The following is a 23,102-nucleotide window of genomic DNA, read 5'->3' as shown; positions in this document are numbered from 1 at the left end:
CGTCTAAAACTTCTCCGTTGGCACTTTATATCTATTGATCAGAGTCCCAGCCACTTACCCTGTTATAAGGCCCTTCACGACCCCCATGTCTTGCCCCCCGACCCCTTCACGACATTTACCCGACGAATGTCTTTTGCTGCAGTCCACTTCCGGTCTCACTTCTTGTACACATTATGGTCTTAACTGCCCCAGAGCCTCTTCCTACAGCTGCCCCTGTGGCAGCAGCGACTCCACACTGAGCTCGATTATCACCTTCTCAGAAGACGCCTGTAAACTTCCCAGGCAGAAGTAGGTGCTGCACTGTAACTACAGCCAAAGCCTTTTGAGTGTATTTGAATGTACAGTCTGTTCTAACTTTTATTTATATAACAATGGTATTGATAACAATAACTGATATTTATCGTTATTCCCTGACATTAACTCATTCGCTGAAACGGGAGGTGGCTGAAGACACTGAGGCACAGAGAGGTTTGTGCAAGGGGAAATAGCTAGAGAATGGTAAAGCTCCTGTGTGAACGCGGCCGCCCTCGGAACCAGCATCCCCGGTGGCTCCTTTTGGGACCGAGTCCCTCAGTGCTGGTAGCGAAGCTCATTTGATTTTGTAATTGCATTTTATAGTGTTTTCTTGACTTAATTAATAAATGACTGTGTGCTGGGGAACTGATAACACAGTTGAAGGTGCAGTCCATACCTGACAAATGCTTTACCCGAATCCCTCCCCAGCTAGCAGCTGCCCTGAGCAGAAACTTTGCATGCCTTCGAAGGAGTGGCTAACCTGAGGGTTGCACAGGCCGGCAAGGCCTGCGAAGATGTGGCTCTCCAGGCCCTTCCCAGCCACATTCACATTGCACTTTCTGTTCAAAAGACGATCTCTGTCTATAACACAAAAGAATTAAAGCAAAACAAGACAAAAATTAAGGAAATTTTAAAAAATGTTAGAATAGTCTAGGAAGAACTGCATTCCCAGTCAAATAGGTACCTTGACAAGTCTTCAGGATTGACAAAAACTTGGGATTCCAATTTAAAAGCGGAAAAACAAAGGAAGGAGGTGGAATTTTATGCAAGTTCTAACAGTGTCATGTCTTTCGGAGCTGCTTTGAAAATCAATAGTGTCTCCCACATAGCTGCATTTATGGATCAAGAGCATGTACCTTTGCCAGAATTGCTTGAACAATGAGCAAAATTTCAAGCATATTAACAATAGTCCGCACTTATGCAGTGCTTGCTAAATTCTAGGGATATTTGAAGAGCTTTATCTATGCTAGGCTGCTTTTGACAACTTTTCTTCACTGATTCTATATATATTCCATACAGCTTTCCTAAATTACCCAGGTCCTTGCTCATTAATATCTGCAGCCATAGCCCTTCTATCTGGCCCAGCTCCTTAGCTCAGTGGGGGTTTCTCGAATTGTTCTATCTGGTTACCAGGGACGTGAAGCTTCCTCCTTTTGTGACTAACTGCTTCAGAGGCTGAGAGAGATTTAATGCTTTCGTTTTGACAAAACCATAATCAGAGTGAAGCCTTAAAAAAAGATCATTTTCAAAGAAGCAACTGAAAAATAATGAAGAAACAAAACAAGTTTGGCTGCATAGGTTTAAAACCAAGAAACACCTGAGTTAAACAAAAACACAGATCTGTGTTATTTCAGGAATTGGTAGCAGCCTGATTTCATGTCCAAAAAGCTTAATTTCTAGATTTATCTCCAAGGGCTGGCTCAAAGTACTTTATCTCCAAAGTACTTTGAGCCAGCCCTTGTTGCTCTCAACTCAGTTCCTATTTCCCCCCCACACACATCTTACTGCTCTGTGTGTTTATGCTGGTCTCCAGATCTCTCCGTGTAAGAAGCACTTCCTTTTATTGTGTGGATCACACATTTCTGCCCCAGCCTTCAGGAGGTTCTCCATTGAGTGTGCCATCAGAACCAATCCAGGATGAAAACAACAGGATATGGACTGACTGATGCTGCTGTCTTTTAGTTAATTTAGGTCAGTTTCATTTTTGTTTTCTCTTGTTTTGGTGCATGTGTTTGCGCAGAAGTTTTCAAAGGCACACCAAAATAGAGAAAAAATGTTGCGCAGAAGTTTTCAAAGGCACACCAAAATAGAGAAAAAATGTTGCGCAGAAGTTTTCAAAGGCACACCAAAATAGAGAAAACATGCAATGAGCCTGCACGGACCCATCACCCATCATTTTCTGCCATTTTTCTATCCAATACCCCTGGGCTTGTTTGTTTATATATTTTAAAGCAAATCGCAGTTACTATATCCCTTTACTCATAAATAATTCTGTATGTTTTGTAAGAGACAAGAACTTAAAAAAACACCATATCATCACTACACCCCCCAAAAATGGCTATTATTATTTAATACTATCTACTATTCACGCATTTTCTATATTCACTGATTCTGTTTTTGTTTCATGGTTAATGTGTTAAAAAAAAAAAAAGAACGGAAAAGAAAACAGCATCCTAAAAATGCCCACACATTGCATTTGGCTAGTGTGTCTGCCAGCACTTGCCGAGCTCTCAGTGCAGGTCATACCCTCTCAGGACCTCATCTCAGACGAACCCTCACAGCATACTTCACAGGCGGGGCCATCGTCTCTGTTTCACCAGCTGGAGAGTGGAGCAAGAACGCTTAGACGGCTTGTCTCAACTTGTCGGACTTCGCAGGGCAAAGGCTGTCTGGACGAGGACCCGGACTTCAAAGTCATTCTTATTTTGTGCTGTTCTCTCTCCTCCTCTTCCCTGAGCAAGTCAGATGCTTGCTTATTTTATATGTCTGCCACTTTTATCTCTGTGTTGGGTATTTCCCTTCCCCCAGGTTAGGTAGATGCTGATAAATCCCCAGTAGGTTAGGTTTGGGTTAAATCCTGTCTTCTGAAAGCAGATCTTGATAAGAACAGAATGTCTGGGTGTGTTCTAAAATGGTTCCTTTGGCCCAGTCCCTGCCAGCTCCACATGGAGATGTGTTTCAGATATTCACCGGTAGAGCCGGGTTGAGGTCCTGGAGGGGAAGTGCACAAAAGTGTGGGGGCATCTTTGACTGGGTGCCCTGGAGCTTTTAACTCTCAGACTGCTGTGGACACTGGGCCTCCAGCAGTTTGTGGATTATCGTTCAGGTTTCCTTACCCTGGACCTAGTTCCTGCATAGTCAGTGCTTGCAAGTTTCTGCTCTGAAATGTCGCTGTTCTCTGCACTTGCCTATCGTTCTTTTCCAATCCAGGGCAGAGGTTTGACATGTGACCTTAATTCCCTTACAGATTAAAGAGAGTTGTTGACTTTTTTCAGTTTGCTCAGCTTTTTACTTGTTGTCAGGACAGAATGACAGCTTCTGGCTTCTTACAAGGCTTACTGGAAACCAGAAGTTTAGCCAGTTCCTACCAGTTTGCTCTCACTCAACACTGATAGAAGCGTTTGTTTGATTTGTACTTCTGTTGGGTGCATGAATGCAGCACAAAGTTCTTATGCTAACATTAATCTTTTGACCAGATGACTTCTTTTATCAGTGTTCTAACCTATTTACAATGGGATTCTGTAGGATTTGTACATTATCAAGATTGAGAATATAAATGTTTACTATTATGATGCAATAGATGAACTCGAGTTAAGCAAATGGCAACTATGACTTAGTTGAAGAGGCCTCTATGCAAAATAAACATAGAACACAGTAAGCAGTGAAAACCAGTACCTAGTCATGGTATCTAAAAGGCTTATGGTAAAATCCCTACTAATACACTGATTAGATCCACTTCCTTGATCTATTATTATTCACCCCGCTTTCACCTGTATATCTTCTAACTACTAAAGAAATGACCTATTTACCAGAAAAATCTACAATAAGTGTGTGGCGGTGGGGTTAAGGCTGCATGGAGGAGTTGCTGCCATGTGGTATTATAATAATTACTTGTGAAATTCTTTCTGTGCATTGCACTGATGTTTAGCTGTAATGCAATGTGGCATCCCTGTTAGGTGGAGCGTCAAGCGTCATGAAGCCCTACACAAGTGCTGGTTCTGCAGCAGACACCGAGGAACTCGTAGGCAAGTAGAAATTCAAGAGGAAAGGGCTACCGCTTAGTATTTCTCTATCTGCTAAATGGCAATAGTACTATGGGGGGTGCCCTTAGAGTCAGTGAGCACCCAAGTTAAATTTTAAAATAGAATATTACTGTAGGATTCAAAGTTATAATTTTAGGTCATTATTCCCACTCAGCACTTTAAACTATGTGTGAAATTGTGGGAAGCATCAACATAAATCCGGATACCTCAGAGAAATAACAAACCTTTCTTTAGCAAATAGTAGAACCTGAGAAGATGGAGCAGAACAGCACTTTTGGAATGGGGGAGGAAAGTAGGGAATAATTAGAGACAGTCCCACCAAGGGAGTCATCCAGGGAACCACATATAGACACTGGGAATCCATGGGAGGGGACACTATGTAGGATGAGCAAAGGCTTACTAGTTTGGCTTGGAGCTGACCCTGAGTACCAGTAAGATTTATAAAGTAGTGTGCAAGGCAAAAATAATGCACAGATAAAAATCCAGCAATACAGGAAAGAAGAGGAAGGGAAGAGGGTCGTTGAACATCCCTGATGAAGATAATGTGTGAGACTAGCTAGCATCATGCCAGGATGCACAAAGAGCCAGAGATTTCCATGCTGCTCGGCCACTACCCACAGCTTCTATGGTTGCGTGCCGGATGAAGGGCTTGGCTTGAGTTTTCATGCATGTGAAAAAAAATACATATATTTAAATTCTAGAATCACTCTGAATGCATCACTATGCTATGAGACATCTCTGAAGAAAAAAATGACGGAGGGGGAATTATTTATACAAAGAAAAGAAAACATGCAACATGTATCTCTTGTCCCAGACCCGATCGAGTCTGTACGCTCTTCAGTGAGAATGATAGAATTTCATGCACTATTTAAATTGATATATCTCTCATTTTTGAGAGTTTTAAACACATAGTTGATGTTTTGATAACCCTACGCAATTATTTTGCAGTGCTACAGTATTAGTATATTTGAACTTGGGTTGTTCTTATGTTCTTTCTTCATTGCCTCCCATTAAAACTTCTTAATGGAATTTTTATATACATGTTTACGTAATGTCTATGACACAAATACCTACAAAATAATATTCAGATTCAATCAGTTTGTGTCCAGTGCTCATTATGATTTAGGCAGTGTCCTACTTATTAGCATAGAGAGTTTCTTCCTTCTCGTATCGTCACTGTAAAGTAGGCTTTAAAACAATTCTAGATTAACAGAGAGGTCCCATGCAGTCTCACTCAGTTTTCCTCAGTGGTTATGTCTTGCGTCACTATAGCAGGATATCAACACCAGGAAGTTGTCACTGGTATAATGTACCGTATACTTTATGTCACTTGCGTCACGTGTGAGATTTGTGGAGCCACTGCACTGCAGATGCAGAACCCCTCTATCATCACAGAGACCTCCCCTGTGCTTGCTACCCCTTCCGGCCCTCCCCCACCATCCCTAACACCTGGCAACCATTAATCTGTTCTACATGTTTACAATTCTGTAATTTCAAGACTGTGATGAAAATGGAATCGTGGAACAGGTGACCTTTTGAAACTAGAATTTTTCTGTCAGCATAATTCCCTGAGGTTCACGCAAGTTGTTGCATGCATCAATGACTCACACTTTTTGTTACTGAAAAGTAACCCGTAGCGTGGATGTACCATACTTCATTCGCCCATTGAGAAGAATATTAGTTATCTTCAGGTTTTTTGGCTATTACAAGCCATTTTTTGGCTGCTATGGACATTTTTGTACAGATTTTTGTGATGTTTTTATTTTTAATTTTTAAAATTGTTTTATTTTTAAAATTAATCTTGTATTTTTTCCCATTACCATTTAGTCCCCTAATACTTCCCCATCCCCAGCGATCACCACACAGTTGTCCATGTCCATGAGTCCTTTCTCCTTTCTGCTCAATCCCTCCGCCCCCCTAACTGTGCCCCCCAATACCCATTAGCTGTCACCTGTTCTCCATCTGAGTCTGTCTCTGTTTTGCTTGTTAGTTCAGTTTGTTCATTAGATTCCACATATGAGTGAGATCATGGGGCATTTGTCTTTCTCTGACTGGCTTATTTCACTTAGCATAATGTTCTCCAGGTCCATCCATGCTGTTGCAAGGGGTAAAATTTTCCTCTTTTTTATGGCCGAGTAGAATTCCGTTGTGTAATGTGATGTGTGTTTTTTAAAAAATAGATAAATCACATTTCAGAGCTGAGCTGGAGATAAATTGCCCAGAACACAGAACACAGAACAGGTTTCCAAATCCAGACATTTTTAATTTATCTTCTGAGCTGTTTCCAATGATCCCAGATTAAATGAGAACAAAGTATTCTTTCTGCAGACAGTGCAGAAAAGTAATGGTTATGTATTTGATCACTTCTTGATAAAACAATCAGTTGTAGAATAATGTCTGCTCAAAGACTTGACTGTTTTCAAAATCGCGTGTGCGCACTGATGCACGCGTCTGTTCACTAAAACTCGTGTTTCGGTGCCCTCGGGTGCCAGGCCCTGGGCGGGGTGTCTAAGCTGATGCAGGACCTGCCCCATGAAGGCCCCCCCAAAGTTCTATGTTTGTAGCATACAGGTAGTTTGCTCTATGTTTGCCGATTTTAATAGTTTTAAATTATAGTGGGAAAAATGTTTACTCACAGATAATGTGACTGAAATAACAAAATTTAAATGTGTATTCTTAATTTAAATTTTCTGAAAGGTTTGGTTTAATGTATTTTGCCTTATCCTAGGAAAGCAATCACTGACTATGCATGCACAAACACATAATCTAATTTTGCAAGATATGCCATTCATTACTTTTTCAAATAGGTGTGAGGTTCAGATGGATGTGTCTTTGTAGCTTGTTCACAAATTAATGATTTCTTCTTTATTCTGTGTCTCCTCCCCCAATAGCATGAAAAATTAATCAACCGGCCACAGAGTACCAAGAGAATTTCTACAGATCCCCTAGGTAAGAGTGTCCTTATTACAGAGGCATCTTTTTCCTCATATTTTATACTTTTGTGACCCTTTTGTTAGAAAAAGAAGAGAACTTTGCAATTAAACAAGATATTAGGTTTATCAGTTTACTAACTGTTTTCCTTTGGAAATCATGCACATTTAAATCAAAAGATACTCCAATGTAGACATGCTTAAAATTTTATTAAAATCCACAAGAAATATATGAACCCTCCTAAGCATTAGTTTACTAAGATAACTAGTAATTGCTTAGTTTGATAAATAGACCACCGCAGTTAGTTCTGAAATGCTGACTATTAATTCTGAGTCTTGAAGTGTGGTCACTTCAAATCTGCATTTAAGGGCAATAGCCTTTACATGGGGGCATATTGGATGCCACCAAAAAGGAAAGCTGTGATATTTGCTTGTGGTTATGCATACATTGATTACATAATAATGATGCAGGTTTCAGGGTAGAATTTGACATTTTACTCTAATTTAGCTTCTGAGGTGATCATTTTGTGATGTTAGTAGTTACTACCTTGATAATTTATTGGTCTTCAAAGGACATAAGTGAATGTGCTTTGCTACTATGTCAGACCCACAACTGATGGCAAAGCATTCCATTCAGGGGCTGCCTTTATGGATTTGTACAGAAAATGTGTGGGCTTCGCTGAAATTACATCAGAAGAAAGTAAGATGGGAATAAACCTTAGTGTGACAGGCAGTATCCTCTCAGAGGCAATAAAACTGTTTTCAAAGAGACAGCAGGTGATACAGCAAAAACAAAACAAATAGCACCAAAGCCAGTCCTGCCCCCCAAATAAGAAACCAAAACAAAACAATAGCAGAAGATGAAAGCCCAGAAAGTTTAACTTTTGAAGAATCTGATGTTCAAATGAGAGTAGCATTCTCACTACCATTGTTGCAGCCACTAGAGAGCACAGGCATCCCTATCTTTCCTGCATGCACCAGGAAGTCCTGGGTTGTTATACCACGTGGGCTGCACGACCAAGGCCGCCTGAGCTGTTGCGGGAAGGATAATAGAGATGACAGTAGAGCACGATTAAACTATAAAAAGCTGTAAATGCTAAGTTAAGAAGTATAGATGGTAGTTTATAAGAGATTTATTGCTCTGGCTGGTGTGGCTCAGCGAACTGAGTCCTCGCTTGTGAACCGAAAGGTCCCTGGCTCGATTTCCAGTTAGGGTATATGCCTGGGTTACAGGCTGGTTCCCCACTTGGGGGTGTGCTACAGGCAACCCATCAATGTATCTCCTACACATCCATGTTTCTTTCCCTCTCTTTCCCCCTCCCTTTCCCTCACTCTAAAAATAAATAAAATCTTTTAAAAAAGAGATTTATTAACAAGGAACAAAAAAAATCTGATTAGACTGAAAACTTCTCTTTATTAATTGGGTGGAAGACTAAAATTAGTCAAAACTGGTAGCAGAGATATGAATTAGAACCCTGGTTCCTGTAATTCTCCGGAATAGAGAGCTGGGTCTGACTGAAGTGCAGTCAGTAGTAGGTCTGGAAAGTGGGGAAAGTATCTGAGACATGTTTAGAGGTAGGACCCATAGGACTTAGGTCCAAGGGTTGAGAAATAGGCTTTGAGAAATTTGAATAATATTACATGTTTTAGCTTATTCAACTGAGTGGTCACATTTACTATAAAAGTTGATAGAGTGAAAGATCAGGTAAAGAGAGGGAAAGGCTGAAGCTGATTTTGATTTGAGAAATAGGAGGTTTGAATTTGCTGTGGCATACACTGGTAAAGATAATTGGGACATGAACATTGCAAATGCTATACCAGGACTTAGAAAAACAAAGCCACAGCAGAAGATAGAGTAGACCTGGGCTATTTCACAAAGAGGAGATGGTTAAGACAGTAAGAGTTGACGAACTCTTTGAGGGGAGATGATAGAGATAGGAGAGGCCTGAGAGAGGAAGCAGACATTCAGCAGTATCATGAGGAAGAGACTTAGCAAAGCAGAGAGAAGTATGTGCAGGAGAGGCGGGGGGAGAACCTGGATTGGCCATGGAAACCAAGGGAAGGAGGAAAATGCTTTGTGAAGACAGAGAAGATGCAGACTGAGCATCAGCTGTTGTAAGTAGTAATTAGAAGGGGTCTTGGAAGATTGGAAAGGTTTCAATAATTTTAAAAGAGGGTACAGAATCCCTAAAGCAAGGGTTTAAGAAGTGAGTCAGTAGTGATGAACTTGAGGCATCAAGTTTACATTGGGCATTAAAAGATTTTATGGTGAAAGGCAAAAGATGGATATGCAATCTGAAGAGAAACCACAGTCTAGGGAATCTAGTCAATAATACTGCAATAACTGTGTGTGTTGCCAGGTGGGTCCCGGAGACATCAGGAGGAACACTTTGTGATGCATGTAATTGTCTGAGCACTATGCTGCACACCTGAAACCAATAGAAAACAATATCGAATGTTTAAAAAATGGTAATAAAATAGAGGTCCTTGTCCTTTAGCTCCAAAAAAATACAAGATTTTATGGTAAATGAAGGGGAGAGATAGCTCAGTAGCTTGAAAGAATAGCAGAAGCAGAGAAAGAAGGGGCTTGAGAGTGTCTGTGAAAAGTATGGCAAGAACCTGTGGTGAGGAGGCAATGAAGGAACAGGTGTGGAGTGAAATTACTTGATGAAAAACACTGTGGGGGATGGCATCTGGCAAACACGAGGAGTGAAACTTTGTAAAAGATGATTTTGAGATGAAAACAAGGTTATGAGAACTCAGGTCAAGTGGCTTTGGGTAAAGTAGAACTGGCTGAGGGAAACAGGGAGTGTGAGTTTGGGACTTAACGATGGTAGAACTTTGGGTGATTGCTCTGGAAAAATTTTAAGTATAGGAAAAAGATTTTTTTAATGGATTTGTAAGCTTCTAAGGACTGAAATGGTGTAAAAAGGAGAGTTTGTTGATCATGCTCAGCATAGGTTCATAACCCTGGGCAGCCCAGTAGTTAAAAGCTGCGTGAGTAAAGCAGAACTGAGGATTGACAGGTCGACAACAACGAAAGCTAAAGCAGACAACAGAGTTTAAAGAGGATGCAAGACCCGCCTTGATGTATAGTTGGTCTTTAGGAGCAGCACGTGAAACCCAGTGGAGATGATGAATGACTGGGGCCATCAAAGGAACGACTGTATTAGTAGCAATGGGGCAAGAAGAATGTGTGGCAGGAGCAATGGAACAAAGTGGAAGTTTAGGAGGTACTGGTGGGCAGTAATATTGAAAGGCTGAGGCCAGGGAGGTAGAATAGTTCTTGTTGATGATGAAACGTGAGAATTGGCCATGAGAATCCGTTTCTAATGTGGACCTATGCACAACTCATTGATTACTGACAAGACTAAGGAACCGTGTGGCCAGTGGTGTCACTGATGATGAGCACAGCTGACGATTCTGGCAGCTGATGCCAACAAATACATGATGTGGACGGGAAGGGGAAGGCCTGTCCATGGAGCACAGGCATGGAAATCAATATACTGCATGATGGGAGCAGAATGTTGCTTTGAAGGTGACAGTGGAGACCAAGTGTGTGTTGACTCCATTTCTGGAGTAGCCTCCACAGAAAAGTGGAAAAATCAAGTGTAAAATCATAGTGTACAATCAAGTACGATTTGTGTGAGTTGGTCAATGGAAGGAATACTTGAGTAAAAGGTGGTAGATACTCTGTGTTCACACCAGACCAGGGAAAATGGGGCAGTGGTGAGCATGAGAGTAGGAAAAAGTGACTGTGAGTCTGGCTCCTGGTGGTGTGTGGAAGGAGAGGGAAAGTAGGGTTGGGGGGTTACTGAGTGATGGGTCTGAGTTACACAATGAAGAAAATAACAACAGAAAATGAATCAGGAGTTTAGGTGGTAGACAGGAATCACAGGGTAAGGGAAGAGGTATGTTGAGCATACCAGTTACAGACAAAGCAGATGTTTGTGGTTCTAAACCCTAGTCCCGAGGCCAGGAACAATGATGATGTGAAGAACCACCCACAGAACTGCTCTTTGGGGGGTGGACCTCCCTCAGTGAGTTTGTGTGTGTCTGTAGTTGGGACTGTGTGAGCACTGTCCAGCTGCTCATACAATTTATGCATTGGGTTAGTACTAACTCAGCAAAGTATTTTTTGAACCAAAAAATACCCTTTACCATGGTGCTTCCTAAGTAGGGTTGGGAGCTTGTTAAAAATGTCAGGTTTTGTCCACACCCTTGTCCTAACTAAGTAGACTCTCTGGGCCAGGGCCTACAAACCACAGAACAAGCCCCTCTGGCTCTTAGGGAAGTTAAACATTTAGAGAAGCATTTCCAACCCTCTGCAATAGGTGTTCCCTCAGAAGAAGATCCCAGAAATTCAAAGGCTCTCAACTATCCTTTAGGAGGTCCCTAATCTTTCTATTGCTCAGAGGACAAACCAGAGGCACTTAGATTTCCTAAAAGCAGGTACAGAGGTGAAATAAGCACATCCCCCAAGAAAGAGTCCTAACCCAGTGTCCCCATGTGCCTGGCAGAAGCCCTGTGGGATAACTTGCTGTACTGGCTGGCAGAGGAGCTCTCAGAAGAAAACGCCATGTGTCTCTCCTCATCCCTCCCGCTCCGCCGCAGCACCATTCAGCTCATCAAACTGAAGAACCCAGATGATCTTACAGAGCAGATCCACGAACTTCTTTGCTTCTGGAAAAAGTCACTCCCAAATTCCACTGATAAACTTCGCCTCCTGGCTCGTCATCTACGCAAGATTGGCAGGAGTGATCTTTCCGAAGAGCTCAAGTTCAAGTGGGAAAATAAAGTGTTCACCGATCCACAGCAGTGGTTTGAGACGGCAGAGTAAAGTCGGTTATTCCTTCTTTGGGTCATAGGTGGTTGTAAGATAGTTTCTGTCAACACTTTAGTAGGGACTTCCAAATAATGTTATTTGAAGCTGTTGAGACAAGTGGCAAAGCCCCAATCCGACAATGAAAAGCATCCGTATGGTTGAGCGCTCTTGTTCATGGCCCAGAGATCTGTGCTCTGCAAACATGACTTGGGTGCAGCCAAACTTAATAGCGTTTGCAGTAGAGTTTGCTCTGTTCGTACTTTAACAGCTGAGGTCAATTTCTAAGTGTAAAGGAGAAATATGATATATAGGACCCCTTTTTTACTGTTATCTATCTACATAAAACTAAAATCCTTATCGGGGATCCCAAGCAACTAATCCTCAGGAGGTGCACACAGTGAGGCCCACAGGAAACAACGCCGAATCAATTGGGCTGCAGAGACCTGATACGGATGATAGCAAATCACTCTCAGAAAATAGATAAGCTCTCAATAAATTAAAAATAGAATAACATTCCAGGCATTTGCTGTCACAAACTTTTCTTTTAATAAAATGTAGTCTAGGATAGGAAAAAACTCATTCCTTACAATTAGTGGGATGAGGCAAGTACAGAGGAAATGTAGTATCAGTGAAAGAATTCAGGGCCCTTTCACCTGCTTAGGAGAAAAACCCTTCCTTTAAATCAGTTTGAGAGAAACCTTATACGTAAGCCCTATAAAAATAGTAATATTTATATATGAATATGTAAATATTTATATAAATAGTATATAAAAATAATTGGCAGTGTTGTTACATTTTCTTTTTGCATGTTCCAGTCAAGTTTTCCCAACCCCATTTATTGAAGAGACTGTCTTTGCTCCATTGTGTGCTCTTGCCTCCTTTGTCAAATATCCGTTGTTCATACAAGCATGGGTTTATTCCTGGGCTCTCTGTTCTGTTCCCCTGATCTATGTGTCTGTTGTTGTGCCAGTATCAGGTTATTTTTACTCCAGTGACCTCATAGTGTAGCTTGATATCAGGAGTTGTGATACTTCCAGCTTTGTTCTTTATTCAGAAGGCTGCTGAGGCTATTTGGCGTCTTTTTTGGTTGCATATAAATTCTTGGAATAATGTTCTAGTTCTGTGAAGTATGCCATTGGTATTTTAAAAGGAATTGCATTGAATGTATGGATTGCTTTTGGTAGAATGCCTATTTTAATGATGTTAATTCTTCCAATCTATGTATACGGTATATGCTTCCACTTATTTGTATCTTCCTCAATTTCTTTCTTCAGTGTTCTATAGTTTTCCAAGTAAAGTTGTTTTGCCTCCTTGGTTAAATTTATTTCTAGGTACCTTAATTTTTTTGTTGCAATAAAAAGTGAAATTGTTTTCTTAGTTTCTCTTTCTGAACCTCATTATTAGTATATAAAAATGCCATTGATTTTTGGGCATTAGGTTTGTATCTTGCTATGCTGCCAAATTCATTTATTAGGTGTAGTAAATTTTGGGTGGACTCTTAAGGGTTTTCTATGTACAGTATCATGTCAATACAAATAATGACAGCTTTACTTCCTCCTTTCCAATTTGGATGCCTTTTATTTCTTCTTTTTGTCTGATCACTGTGGCTAGGACTTCTAGAACTATGTTGAATAAAAGTGGTGAAAGCAGACATCTGTGTCTTGTTCCTGATCTTAAAGGGAATGCGTTTAGTTTTTTCCCATTGAGTATGACATTGGCAGTAGGTTTTTTATATATGGCCTTAATTATGTTGAGGTATGATCCCTCTCTTCCCACTCTGCTAAGTGTTTTTATCATAAATGGGTGCTGGATTTTATCAAATGCTTTTTCTGCATCTATTGATATAATCATGTGATTTTTGTTTGTTTATGTGATAAATCACATTTATTGATTTTTGAATATTGTACCAACCTTGCATCCCCAGGATAAATCCCACTTGATTGTTTTAATGTATTGCTGGATCTGGTTTGCTAATATTTTATTGAGGATATTTAACATCTATGTTCATCACGGATATTGGCCTATAATTTTATTTGTTTTGGAATTAGGATAATACTGGCCTCATAAAAAGAGCTTGGAAGTCTTCCTTTCTCTTAATTTTTGGAATAGTTTGAGAAGAACTGGTGTTAGTTCTTTGCCTGTGAAGCCGTCTGGTCCAGCAGTTTCATGTGTTGGGAGTTTCTTAGTTACTTCTTTGATTCCATTGATTGTTATCAGTACTTTTAAGTTTTATGTTTCTCCCTGTTTCAGTTTTGGGAGATTGTATGTTTCTAGAAATTTTTGCATTTCACCTAGGTTGTCCAATTCCTTGGCATATAGTTGTTCATAGTCATTTCTTACAATACCTTGTATTTCTGTGATATCAGTTGTTATTTCACCTCTTCCATTTCTGATTGTATTTGTTGGGATCCTCTCCTTTTTTTTGATGAATCTGGTTAAAGTTTCATCAATTGTGTTTATCTTTTCCAAGAACCAGTTTCTGGTTTCATTGATCTTCCATATGTTTTGTTTTGTCTTAGTCTCTATGTCCTTGATTTCCACTCTGATCTTGATTATTTCCCTCCTTCTATTTACTTTGGGCTTTGTTTGTAGTTGTTTATATAGTTCTTTTAGGTGTATTGTTAGATTATTTATTTGAGATTTTTCTTGTTTTTTGAGGTAGGCCTGTAGTACTCTAAAATTCCCTTTCAGAACTGCTTTTGCTCTGTCCCATAGGTTTTGGGTTGTTATGTGTTCATTTTCATTTGTTTCCAGGAATTTTTTGATCTCCTTGATCTTATTGGTTACCCATTGAGTAGTTAATAACATGCTATTTAACTTCCGGGTATTTGAATGTTTCTGAGTCCTCTCATTGTGGTTGATTTCCAATTTCATGCCATTGTGATCCCAGAAAATGCATGATAAAATTTCAATTTTCTTGAACTTGTTAAGGCTTGTTTTGTGGCCTAACATGTGGTCTACCTTTGAAAATGATCCATGTGCACTTGAGAAGAATGTATATACTTCTTCTTTAGGGTGAAATGTTCTGTAATATCAAATCCATTTGATCTAGTGTATCATTTAATGCTGCTATATCTTTGCTGATTTTTTGTCTGGAAGATAAGTCCATTGTTGACAGAAGGGTGTTAAAATTCCTTACTATGACAGTATTGTTATGAATATCTTCCTTAAAGTCCACCAAGATTTTTAAATATATTTAGGTGCTTCTGTTTGGGGTGCATATATATTTACAAGTGCTATGTCCTCTGGTTGGATCATTCCCTTCAGAATTATGTAATGACTATCTTTATCTTTTTTTATGGCCTTCACTTTTAAGTCTATTTTGCCAGATATAAATGTGGTACCCCCACATTCTTTTCATTTCCATTCTCATGGAATATTTTACTCCATCCTTTTTCTCTTAGCCTGTGGAAATCTTTGGTTCGGAGGTGAGTCTCTTGTAGACAGCATATACATGGGTCCTGCTTTCTTAACCATTTGGCTAATCTGTGTCTTTTGATTGGAGCATTTAATCTATTTACATTTAAGGCTATTATAGAAAATTACTTACTTATTGCTACTTTTTATATTGTACCTATGTTTTTCCCTCCATTTCTTCTTCTAACAGAAGGTCCTTTAACATTTCTTGCAATCTGGTTTGGTGATAATGAACTCCTTTACCTTACTTTGTCTGGGAAGCTCTTTATTTGCCCTCTGGTTTTAAATGATAGCCTTGCTGGGTAGAGCAATCTAGGCTACATGTTCTTAGCTTTCATTACTCTGAATATGTTCTGCCAATCTCTTCTGGTCTGTGTTGTTTCGGTTGAAAAATCTGCTGACATTCTAAAGGGAGATCCCTTAGATATACCTGACTATCTATATTGCTGCCTTTAAAATTCTCTCTTTGTTTTCAAGCTTTCTCATTTTAATTATTATGTGTCTTTGTGTAGAGTCATCTCTAAAAGCCAATTCCTGGGGGCCTCCCCACTGTTCTACCATCCGTAAGGGGGGACCCCCTTACGGATGGAAGAACAGGGGGATTTTTGCAGTGGGGAGGATGGGACGGAGGAGTCAGCGGGTTTCCCGCAACTTAGGCAAGTGACTGGCACTCTGGCCCCAGGGCTCCGAGCCCCATGGAGGCAGAGGGCCACTTATTGAGGGATGCAGGTGTCCTGCGGGGGTCAAGGGATACCGTTGGCATTCTCTAGGCAAGAGAGGGTGCCCGTGCACTGAGGAGATCCCGGGAGAGCCCAAGGCCTGGCTGCAGAGGCACGCATTGCCTCCCCAGGCTCCTACCATGGGGACTGGTCCTGCTCACCTGGGCCCAGGTTGACCGCAGGTGAATGCCTTTTGAGGACACCAAGGAAAGGAGGCCGCCAATTCCTTCACAAAGAACGGGGTTCGAGCTCTGGGGGACTGAGGTCAAAGTGGTCACACTCCCTTCTCAGGTGGTTCAGCACAGACTACAGGGTTGAAGCCACTGGGTCAAAGTCTGCTGCCTCGGGGTAGGGTGGGGTAGTTTCAGCCAAAGCAAGGCTCTTTCCCGCCCAAGAGGGGCACAGGCCTGACTCCCCTCAGGAGAACCCGTCCGTGGGCATGGGTCCCGCCTGCCCGGGCTCGCTCCACCTGGCCCAGGACCGTGGCCAGCACCCCGCCCTGGCCCCAGGTCCCCAGGTCTTCCCTAGGCACTCTGCCTCTGCGGGGGTGGGAGACCTGCTGGGAAGTGTGGTCAACGGGAAAACACGCGGTCCTCTGGGTGGCAGGAAGAGCTTCCAGTTCCACGGACACGATCCCAGGGACCCTGTGAACCTGGCCTGATATATTCAGGGTGGGGCACGTTACCCTGAGGTAGGCTTTTGGTGGGGATGCCTGCCCTGCGCCTGCCGGGCCCCGCATCTTGGCCCGAAACCAGCTAGCCGTGGCTCAAAACTCCGTGGCTTTGAGTTCATCTTTATTGGGACTCTGCCCTTCCTGAAGTTGTGTGCCTTTTTCCTTCACCAGGTTGGGAAAGCTTTCTGCCATTATCTCTCCAAATAGGTTTTCTATCCCTCTCTCACACTCATCTACTTCTGGAAATCCTATGATGCAGATGTTGTTATGTTTGATGTTATCCCATAGGTTCTTTAGACTTTGTGTTTCTCCTAAGTCTCTTTTCTTTTTCATTATCTCTTTGGGTGGATACTGTCATCTTGTCCTCTAATTCACTGATTCAGTCATCTGCTTCATCTAATCTACTGTTGATTCCTCCAAGTGAATTCTTTATTTCAGGTATTGTAATCATTTCTGACTGATTCTTATTTATGGTTTCTATACCCTTTTTAATATTTACTATCTCTTCATTTAAATTCTCACCAACATCATCTGCTCTTCCCCTAAGGTCTTTGAGCATGTTATAACCATTACTTTAAACCCTGCATCTGGTATTTGTGTTACTTCCATTTCATCAATATCTTTTCATTCTTTTGGGGGGAATTTCAGTTTTTCTTTTGTTTTGGACATTTTTCTCTGTTAGTCCATTTGATCTCTGTGTGTTAGGTAGGTATGATCATTTTTTATGGTAAAGGTGTCTTGCTGGGGTTAGTTGACAATCCTTCAGTACATGTTAACTCCATGGTCCAGGAGTGTTTCTTGTGGGTTCTGTGCCCCCCTTGTTGTAGTTGTGTTTTAAATGATGGCAGTTCTTTTGTGGGTAGAGTTATCCTTTCAGGCTGGGTAATTGTAACAGTAGTCCTTGACCTCTGTATGTGGGATGTTGTGCTGTTGCTGCCCCTTGAAGAGGTGTTGTTGCCAGCAGAGTCTGGGGCATGCAGGAATCCCCCTTTGGGTGTACTGATTGTGTAGCTAGTTGGTTTGAGCTTTGGTGTGGACTGAAGCCCACCACTGATTTTGTTGGTTCTGGGTCCAGTTGGGTGGGGTTCAGAAACAGGTTGCTTTCAGACATTGTATGTAACCAGCCCTAGGCTATCTCTCTGTAGCTACCAGACTGTTTGCTGCTTGTGTCTGTGTTTATTGGATCTGCTTGTGCATGTGAGGGGTTATGTGCATAAGAGTCAGCTTTTTCCTGGTTGGAGCTGTAGGCAGCTCTATCTAAAAGCCGAGGCTCCCTGAGGTGTACCTACCCACCCCTTTCAGCCATTTTGCCCTTCCCTAAGGTTGCCTGTTTTTTCTCCAGAGCCTTTTGATGAAGGACTGTAGGCTGAGACCAGATCTGTTGAGATAGGGCTAGCAGCTTTCTACTTTGTTGGCCCTGCTGTCTGTAGGAGATAGTAGCCCCTACTCAAAGCAAGCTCTTTAGTCTTTGCAAGACTCAGGCACTTGCTTCCTCAGGTGGGTTCACTGCTGATTCAGGATTGGTACGTTCTACTTTCCCCTTTGCAGGAGTGAGCTCAGCAGCTCTGGACTTCAGGAGGTAGATCAAAAGAATCTCTTGGGGCTGGGGCAAGACCAGACCACAGGTAGGGACTAAACTCTCTTTTATATTCCAAGCCCTCGGTAGGAGGCTAAACTCTCTGTTCTGTCCCCAGGTGATATCCTCCAAATGTCTTACACTTTGAAAGCCCCTGTTTGGAGTTTCTCTTTCTTCCCCTTGCAGAAATGTGCCCAGTGGTGGAATCTTGGACCTGGCAGGGCTGTTCTACAGAGTTTCCCCACTGGGGAGTGGTGCCTACAACCCTGTGGGAGGGGGATGGGCACTTTTTTCCCTTCCCAGGGGATTGTAGGCTGAGAGTGATTTTCCCTCTCTGCAAAGCATCCCAGGCATTCAGTTCTCACCTGTCTAACTCGCAGCCTACAACCTTTGTGGGAGACACAGTCCAAAACTCCCTGCTTCACACAGCCCCCAGTTTGCTTACAAGCTGAGCAGGGTGGGCCCCCCCCCCCAAAAAAAACCTTTGTTGCACAAATTTCTGATCTCTCTGCCCAGCTGGTCTCCGTAGGAAAGAACCCAAAGATCCAGCATGGCCTGGCACAGCTGAGAATAGTTCAGAATGGGCCAAAATAAAAAATTGTTCCCATTCCATTAGGTCCCTCTCCACAGCCTCAGCAGAAGGGGTGGCTCACAGTGGAAGGGCAGGGCGCCACTGCATGCATGCTCAAGAGTGGGGAAACCAGTTCTTTTTCCAAATCTTGATCTGGATCTTGATGAGATCCAGTCATCAAGTTCTCTGTTTTGGTCTCCCCCCACCCCGCCTCCCCATGCCTCCCCCGCAATCAGAGATCCCCTTTATGTCACTGCTGTCTGCTGCCCTTAGAGGCCCTGTTGCACCAGTGTGGTTTCTCTTAGTCTGAGCTCATATAGGGAGCTCTTCAGCCTGGCACCCAAACCGTAGAAGCACTTCATGCTGCATTTGCATTCTCTGATTTTCACAGGTGTGGTGGAATCTCACTGCATCCCGCCACTAGAGACCCCACAGCCTCCCCTTTCTTCTCTATGGCTGCTAGTATTTTTATGGCCCCACAGTTCCAAGAGGAGGGAGCTCCAGAGCTGCAGTTTCACTCTGGTCTCTCTGCTGGCAGAGCAGCAGTGCATGAGGTCTTTGCCCGTCCACATTTCAGTTCCTTTTGAAAGTCTCTCTGCCGTACCCATGCCGCAGAACTGAGTCACTCTCTGGTCCTCCGTACATAATACCTCCCGAAGAAACAAAATGTCTTTCAAAGTCACTGCTGGCTGCAGCCTGTAGGTGTTTCTTGCAGACGTGGGTGTGGCAACCCGTCTATGAGCAGTCTGAGCCCTATCCGGAGCTCTCCAAGCCGGCACTTCCGCCATGGCACTGCTCACTGTGAGTGTGCAGCCTGGGTCTCGCAGTCTCGGTAGATCCCCCAAGTTTCCTCCAACTTGGGTTGAGGGTTCTTGTGTGAAACTAAGGCCCCTGGCTCTGAGAGGGGAGGGAACTTCAAAGATACAATTTCTGTCTGGACTCTCAGCTGCAACAGGGGCCACACACAGGGTAACTCCCTTTCCACTTAAAAAATCCCCTTACTGGACAGTACCAACCATTTTCTGTACTCCTAGACTTCAGAACTTCCTATTAGCTAAGAGTCAGTGGATTGTTCAGGTGGATTGTGGGAAGTTCAGCTGAAAACCCGGATTGGTGTTGGAAGCAAGTTCAGCTTCCACCTACTCTGCTGCCATCTTCCAGCTCCAGGACCTAACTGAGTGTTTCTAAATGGAGTCGTTATTGGCATTTTGAATGGATACGTTTTAATTGTATTTCCCCATTACCATTTATCCCCCTTATACCCTGTTCCACCTCCATCCACCCCACTATCCCTCAACAATTACCACACTGAATGAAACTTTTTAAACTCACCTGAATTGGTTCCTGCATTGCAGGCCATTCAGCACCCCTGACTTCTGTTCACCATGTGGACAAAGCACCCTCCACCCTGGAAAGTGTGAGAAACAAAATTCCTTCCTTATACTTCTACTTATGATGGAGGTGGGTTGGGAGAGCACAGAAGTGCTACAACTGGACTCAAGAATAGGGTGTCATGGACCTTAAGGGGGGGTGTTGAGAACCACGGTTTTAATCAATTTTATATTTGAAGCAGGGCATGAAAGAGGGAAGAATAAATTAAGGAAAACTAAGAACATTATAAGCAAAAGAGGGCCCTGCCTTGAACTCTCCAATTGCTGTCTCTGTTTGCAAGCAAAGTCAACTACAGTCTCATGACTTTCCCTGAAATACTGTCATTGCGGATACCCTCTGAGTTAGGATCCAGGGTTGTGGTGTAGAATGGGAAGTCTGTCTATGGTACAGAGTAGGTTCCTTGAAATTAGAAGAGCAAATAGTTCAGAAGAAAAGGGAAATACTGGGGTAGCTCAAAATAGTGGCTGGTGCAGATCCCTTATTTCCCTGTAGCTTAACCAAGCACAGCTTCTATGACCTGACCTCATCAGCATGTCCCTATGCCACGGCAAGGTGTTTTGACAGATGTCACTTCATTTACTCCTCCAGCATATCCAATTGCCCCCACTCTGCATGTGTTACATTACACAGTAAACACTTTACACATAATTATGAGTATTATTTATTTTTTGCAATCCCCCCCCCTCTTATTTCAGGCTAAGTGAGGGTCAGGGAGCCTGCATCTTGTGTTCATTAATACAATCCTGTCCCCTAGAACTCTGCCTGGCACTCGTGAATGTTTCTTTGTTTTGTTATCCTCGCTTTACAAATGAGAAAGTGCACCTCGGAGTTACCGTGATACCCACCTACTGGTACAGCCTGGATTAGAACCCAGATGAGTCTGCTTTTAAAGTTCTTTTTCCTCTCCTGCCAAATTTCAGCCCCTGGCTCCTCATCCCCTCCACCCCAGTCCTCTCTCTTCCATAGCCTGAGGTCACGTTTTCCCAGTTCCCTGAATACCCAAGACTGGGTTGATTATCCTTGGCGTCTATTCTGAAGTCAAGTTACAACATGTTTTCGTTCAAGTAACAGCATTTTTATACCCTAGTGTAATCGCCTGTTTATCTGTTTTCTTCCAACCAATGTGTAAGTTTCTTGAGGGCAGAGACTAATTTTTGTTCATCACCCTATTTCTAGTAGCCTTACACAGGATCTAGCACATAGCAGGCACCCAATAAGTCTTTGTTGAATTAATGCATGAAAAACGTCTATGCGCTCATAAGTGAGGACTCTCTTTTCCATCTTCCTTCTGGAAGTAGTCCTGTGGTTATGTTTTAAAAAGGGAAAATTAGCTCAGACTGTAAACATCCGCCCTGCCTTTTATCAGGCTGGAATAACAGACAGGGATGAAGCCAGCTGCGAAGTTAACAAGATTCAATATTTCTCCCCAAAACACACTGCAACTGCCGTTTGTCCCCTTCTTGGAGTGACTGCTGCTTTTTGTACACACTGAGATACTTTGTTTTCCAAAATCACAGGCCATCATAAACTTCACTGTTGGAAATCCTATCAAAAAGCAAGCAATACATCTCTCCTGTCCACGTCCCGTTGACGTAGAAAAGCAGTCTCAACTGACAGCCACAGGCAGAACTTCTGATAAATGGTCCCTGGATACAACACTGCACGTCCATCTCATGATGGACGTCCCTCAGAAAACAGGGCTTCGGGCCCACTTGCAGGGCTGACCTGAAGCTGATTGTTGTACACAAGCTCAGCTTCCCTTTGAGCCCATCCAAACACAACTCCACCCAACTCCTCTGTCCTAAAATAACTCCGTCCTTGCCTTTGTTCAGGGAGACATCGCGGTTCTTTTGGCGTGAAATCTTCCTCATGGTAAGAGTCAATAAGCCTGACCTTGTTGAACTTTAGGTGTGTCCCTGTTGGCCTTGAACTGACGGGGCTCAGGCGCCAAAGCTTGTGTGCTGTCTGACCCAGTGGTTCTCGCATTGGCTGCAGGCTGCAGGTTGGAGTCAGCAGGCGGTGCCTGGACCTGCTCTGAGAAAAACTGATTGCAGCACTCCAGGGCGGGTCCTGGGAACCACCATGGCTGTGAATACCTAAAGTGACGCTTTTAGGAGACTGTCCCCTTCCCATCTAAAGCATGCTCTCAATTTTTATTTTTATTTTTCATGGTTAGCACAGAACCAAGAGTAGCCCAGGAGAGAAACAGAAGGAAACAGAGCAGGCTCTGTGCTGTGATGAATACAAAATTAGTTTACAGTTGTCTTTTGAGACAATTTGTCTGTTCACAAGACCAAGCAGGGCGGGGTCGGGAGCTGAGGCCAGGAACTGGGAGAGCTGGGAAGGAGGAAGCCTTGACCCAGGCCTCCCAGGAACAGAGGACCAAATACAGTACTTTGTTCATCTCTTTGAAGCAGATTGGCTATGCCACAGCCACAATGATGAACAGACTTCCCTGAAAGCTGATGATTATATATTTTTAAATCTGGTCCCATTCATAGACTACCTACCCAATCGTATCCTGTAAATTAATATTTTTAAATTTTTCTCTCATTGTAAAGAACAAAATCATGTTCCATTGCATTTTTTGTGTGTGCTAATTGTTTTAATGCATTGAATTATGTCCTATTCCTTTTAGACTTCTTTTCGATAATGTTTACATATGCTGAGGGCCTCAAAAATTGAGTGGCCCAGGCCTTGGAAGGCCTTGTCTGTGCCAGAAAAGCTGAAATTTCTCTTTAAAAGTAGTCTCTCTGGTAGCAAATGACCACATGCCACCACAGGAGGGCATCTGTGTCGCAGATAAAATGAAGGAAACAGTCAAGACTACAGAGAAAGTTCCTTATGTTTTCAAAGAACTGTTTTACATGATTCTTTTCTTAAAAAATTGTGAAGTTATTTTAGGGTAGAAGGCATAATTTGACTTACGGTTAATATATTG

The 23,102-nt window shown here is 42.5% G+C and overlaps 1 protein-coding gene across 1 annotated transcript in view; it reads left to right on the top strand.

The window, feature by feature from the left end:
- Positions 1–12,015, top strand: part of DTHD1 (death domain containing 1) — a 55,119-nt gene extending 43,104 nt beyond the window's left edge. Inside the window, exons 9-10 of the mRNA XM_024573549.3 lie at positions 6,950–7,007; positions 11,509–12,015. Coding sequence (XP_024429317.3) covers positions 6,950–7,007; positions 11,509–11,828 — 378 coding nt within the window. The 3' untranslated portion in view covers positions 11,829–12,015. The remainder of the gene's footprint in view (positions 1–6,949; positions 7,008–11,508) is intronic.
- Positions 12,016–23,102: the final 11,087 nt, after the last annotated feature.

The sequence above is a fragment of the Desmodus rotundus genome, chromosome 4, assembly GCF_022682495.2.
Source record: "Desmodus rotundus isolate HL8 chromosome 4, HLdesRot8A.1, whole genome shotgun sequence".
Lineage (NCBI taxonomy): Eukaryota > Metazoa > Chordata > Mammalia > Chiroptera > Phyllostomidae > Desmodus > Desmodus rotundus.
The sequence above is the reverse complement of the archived record's forward strand: the minus strand, read 5'-3'. Positions and strand labels throughout refer to the sequence as shown.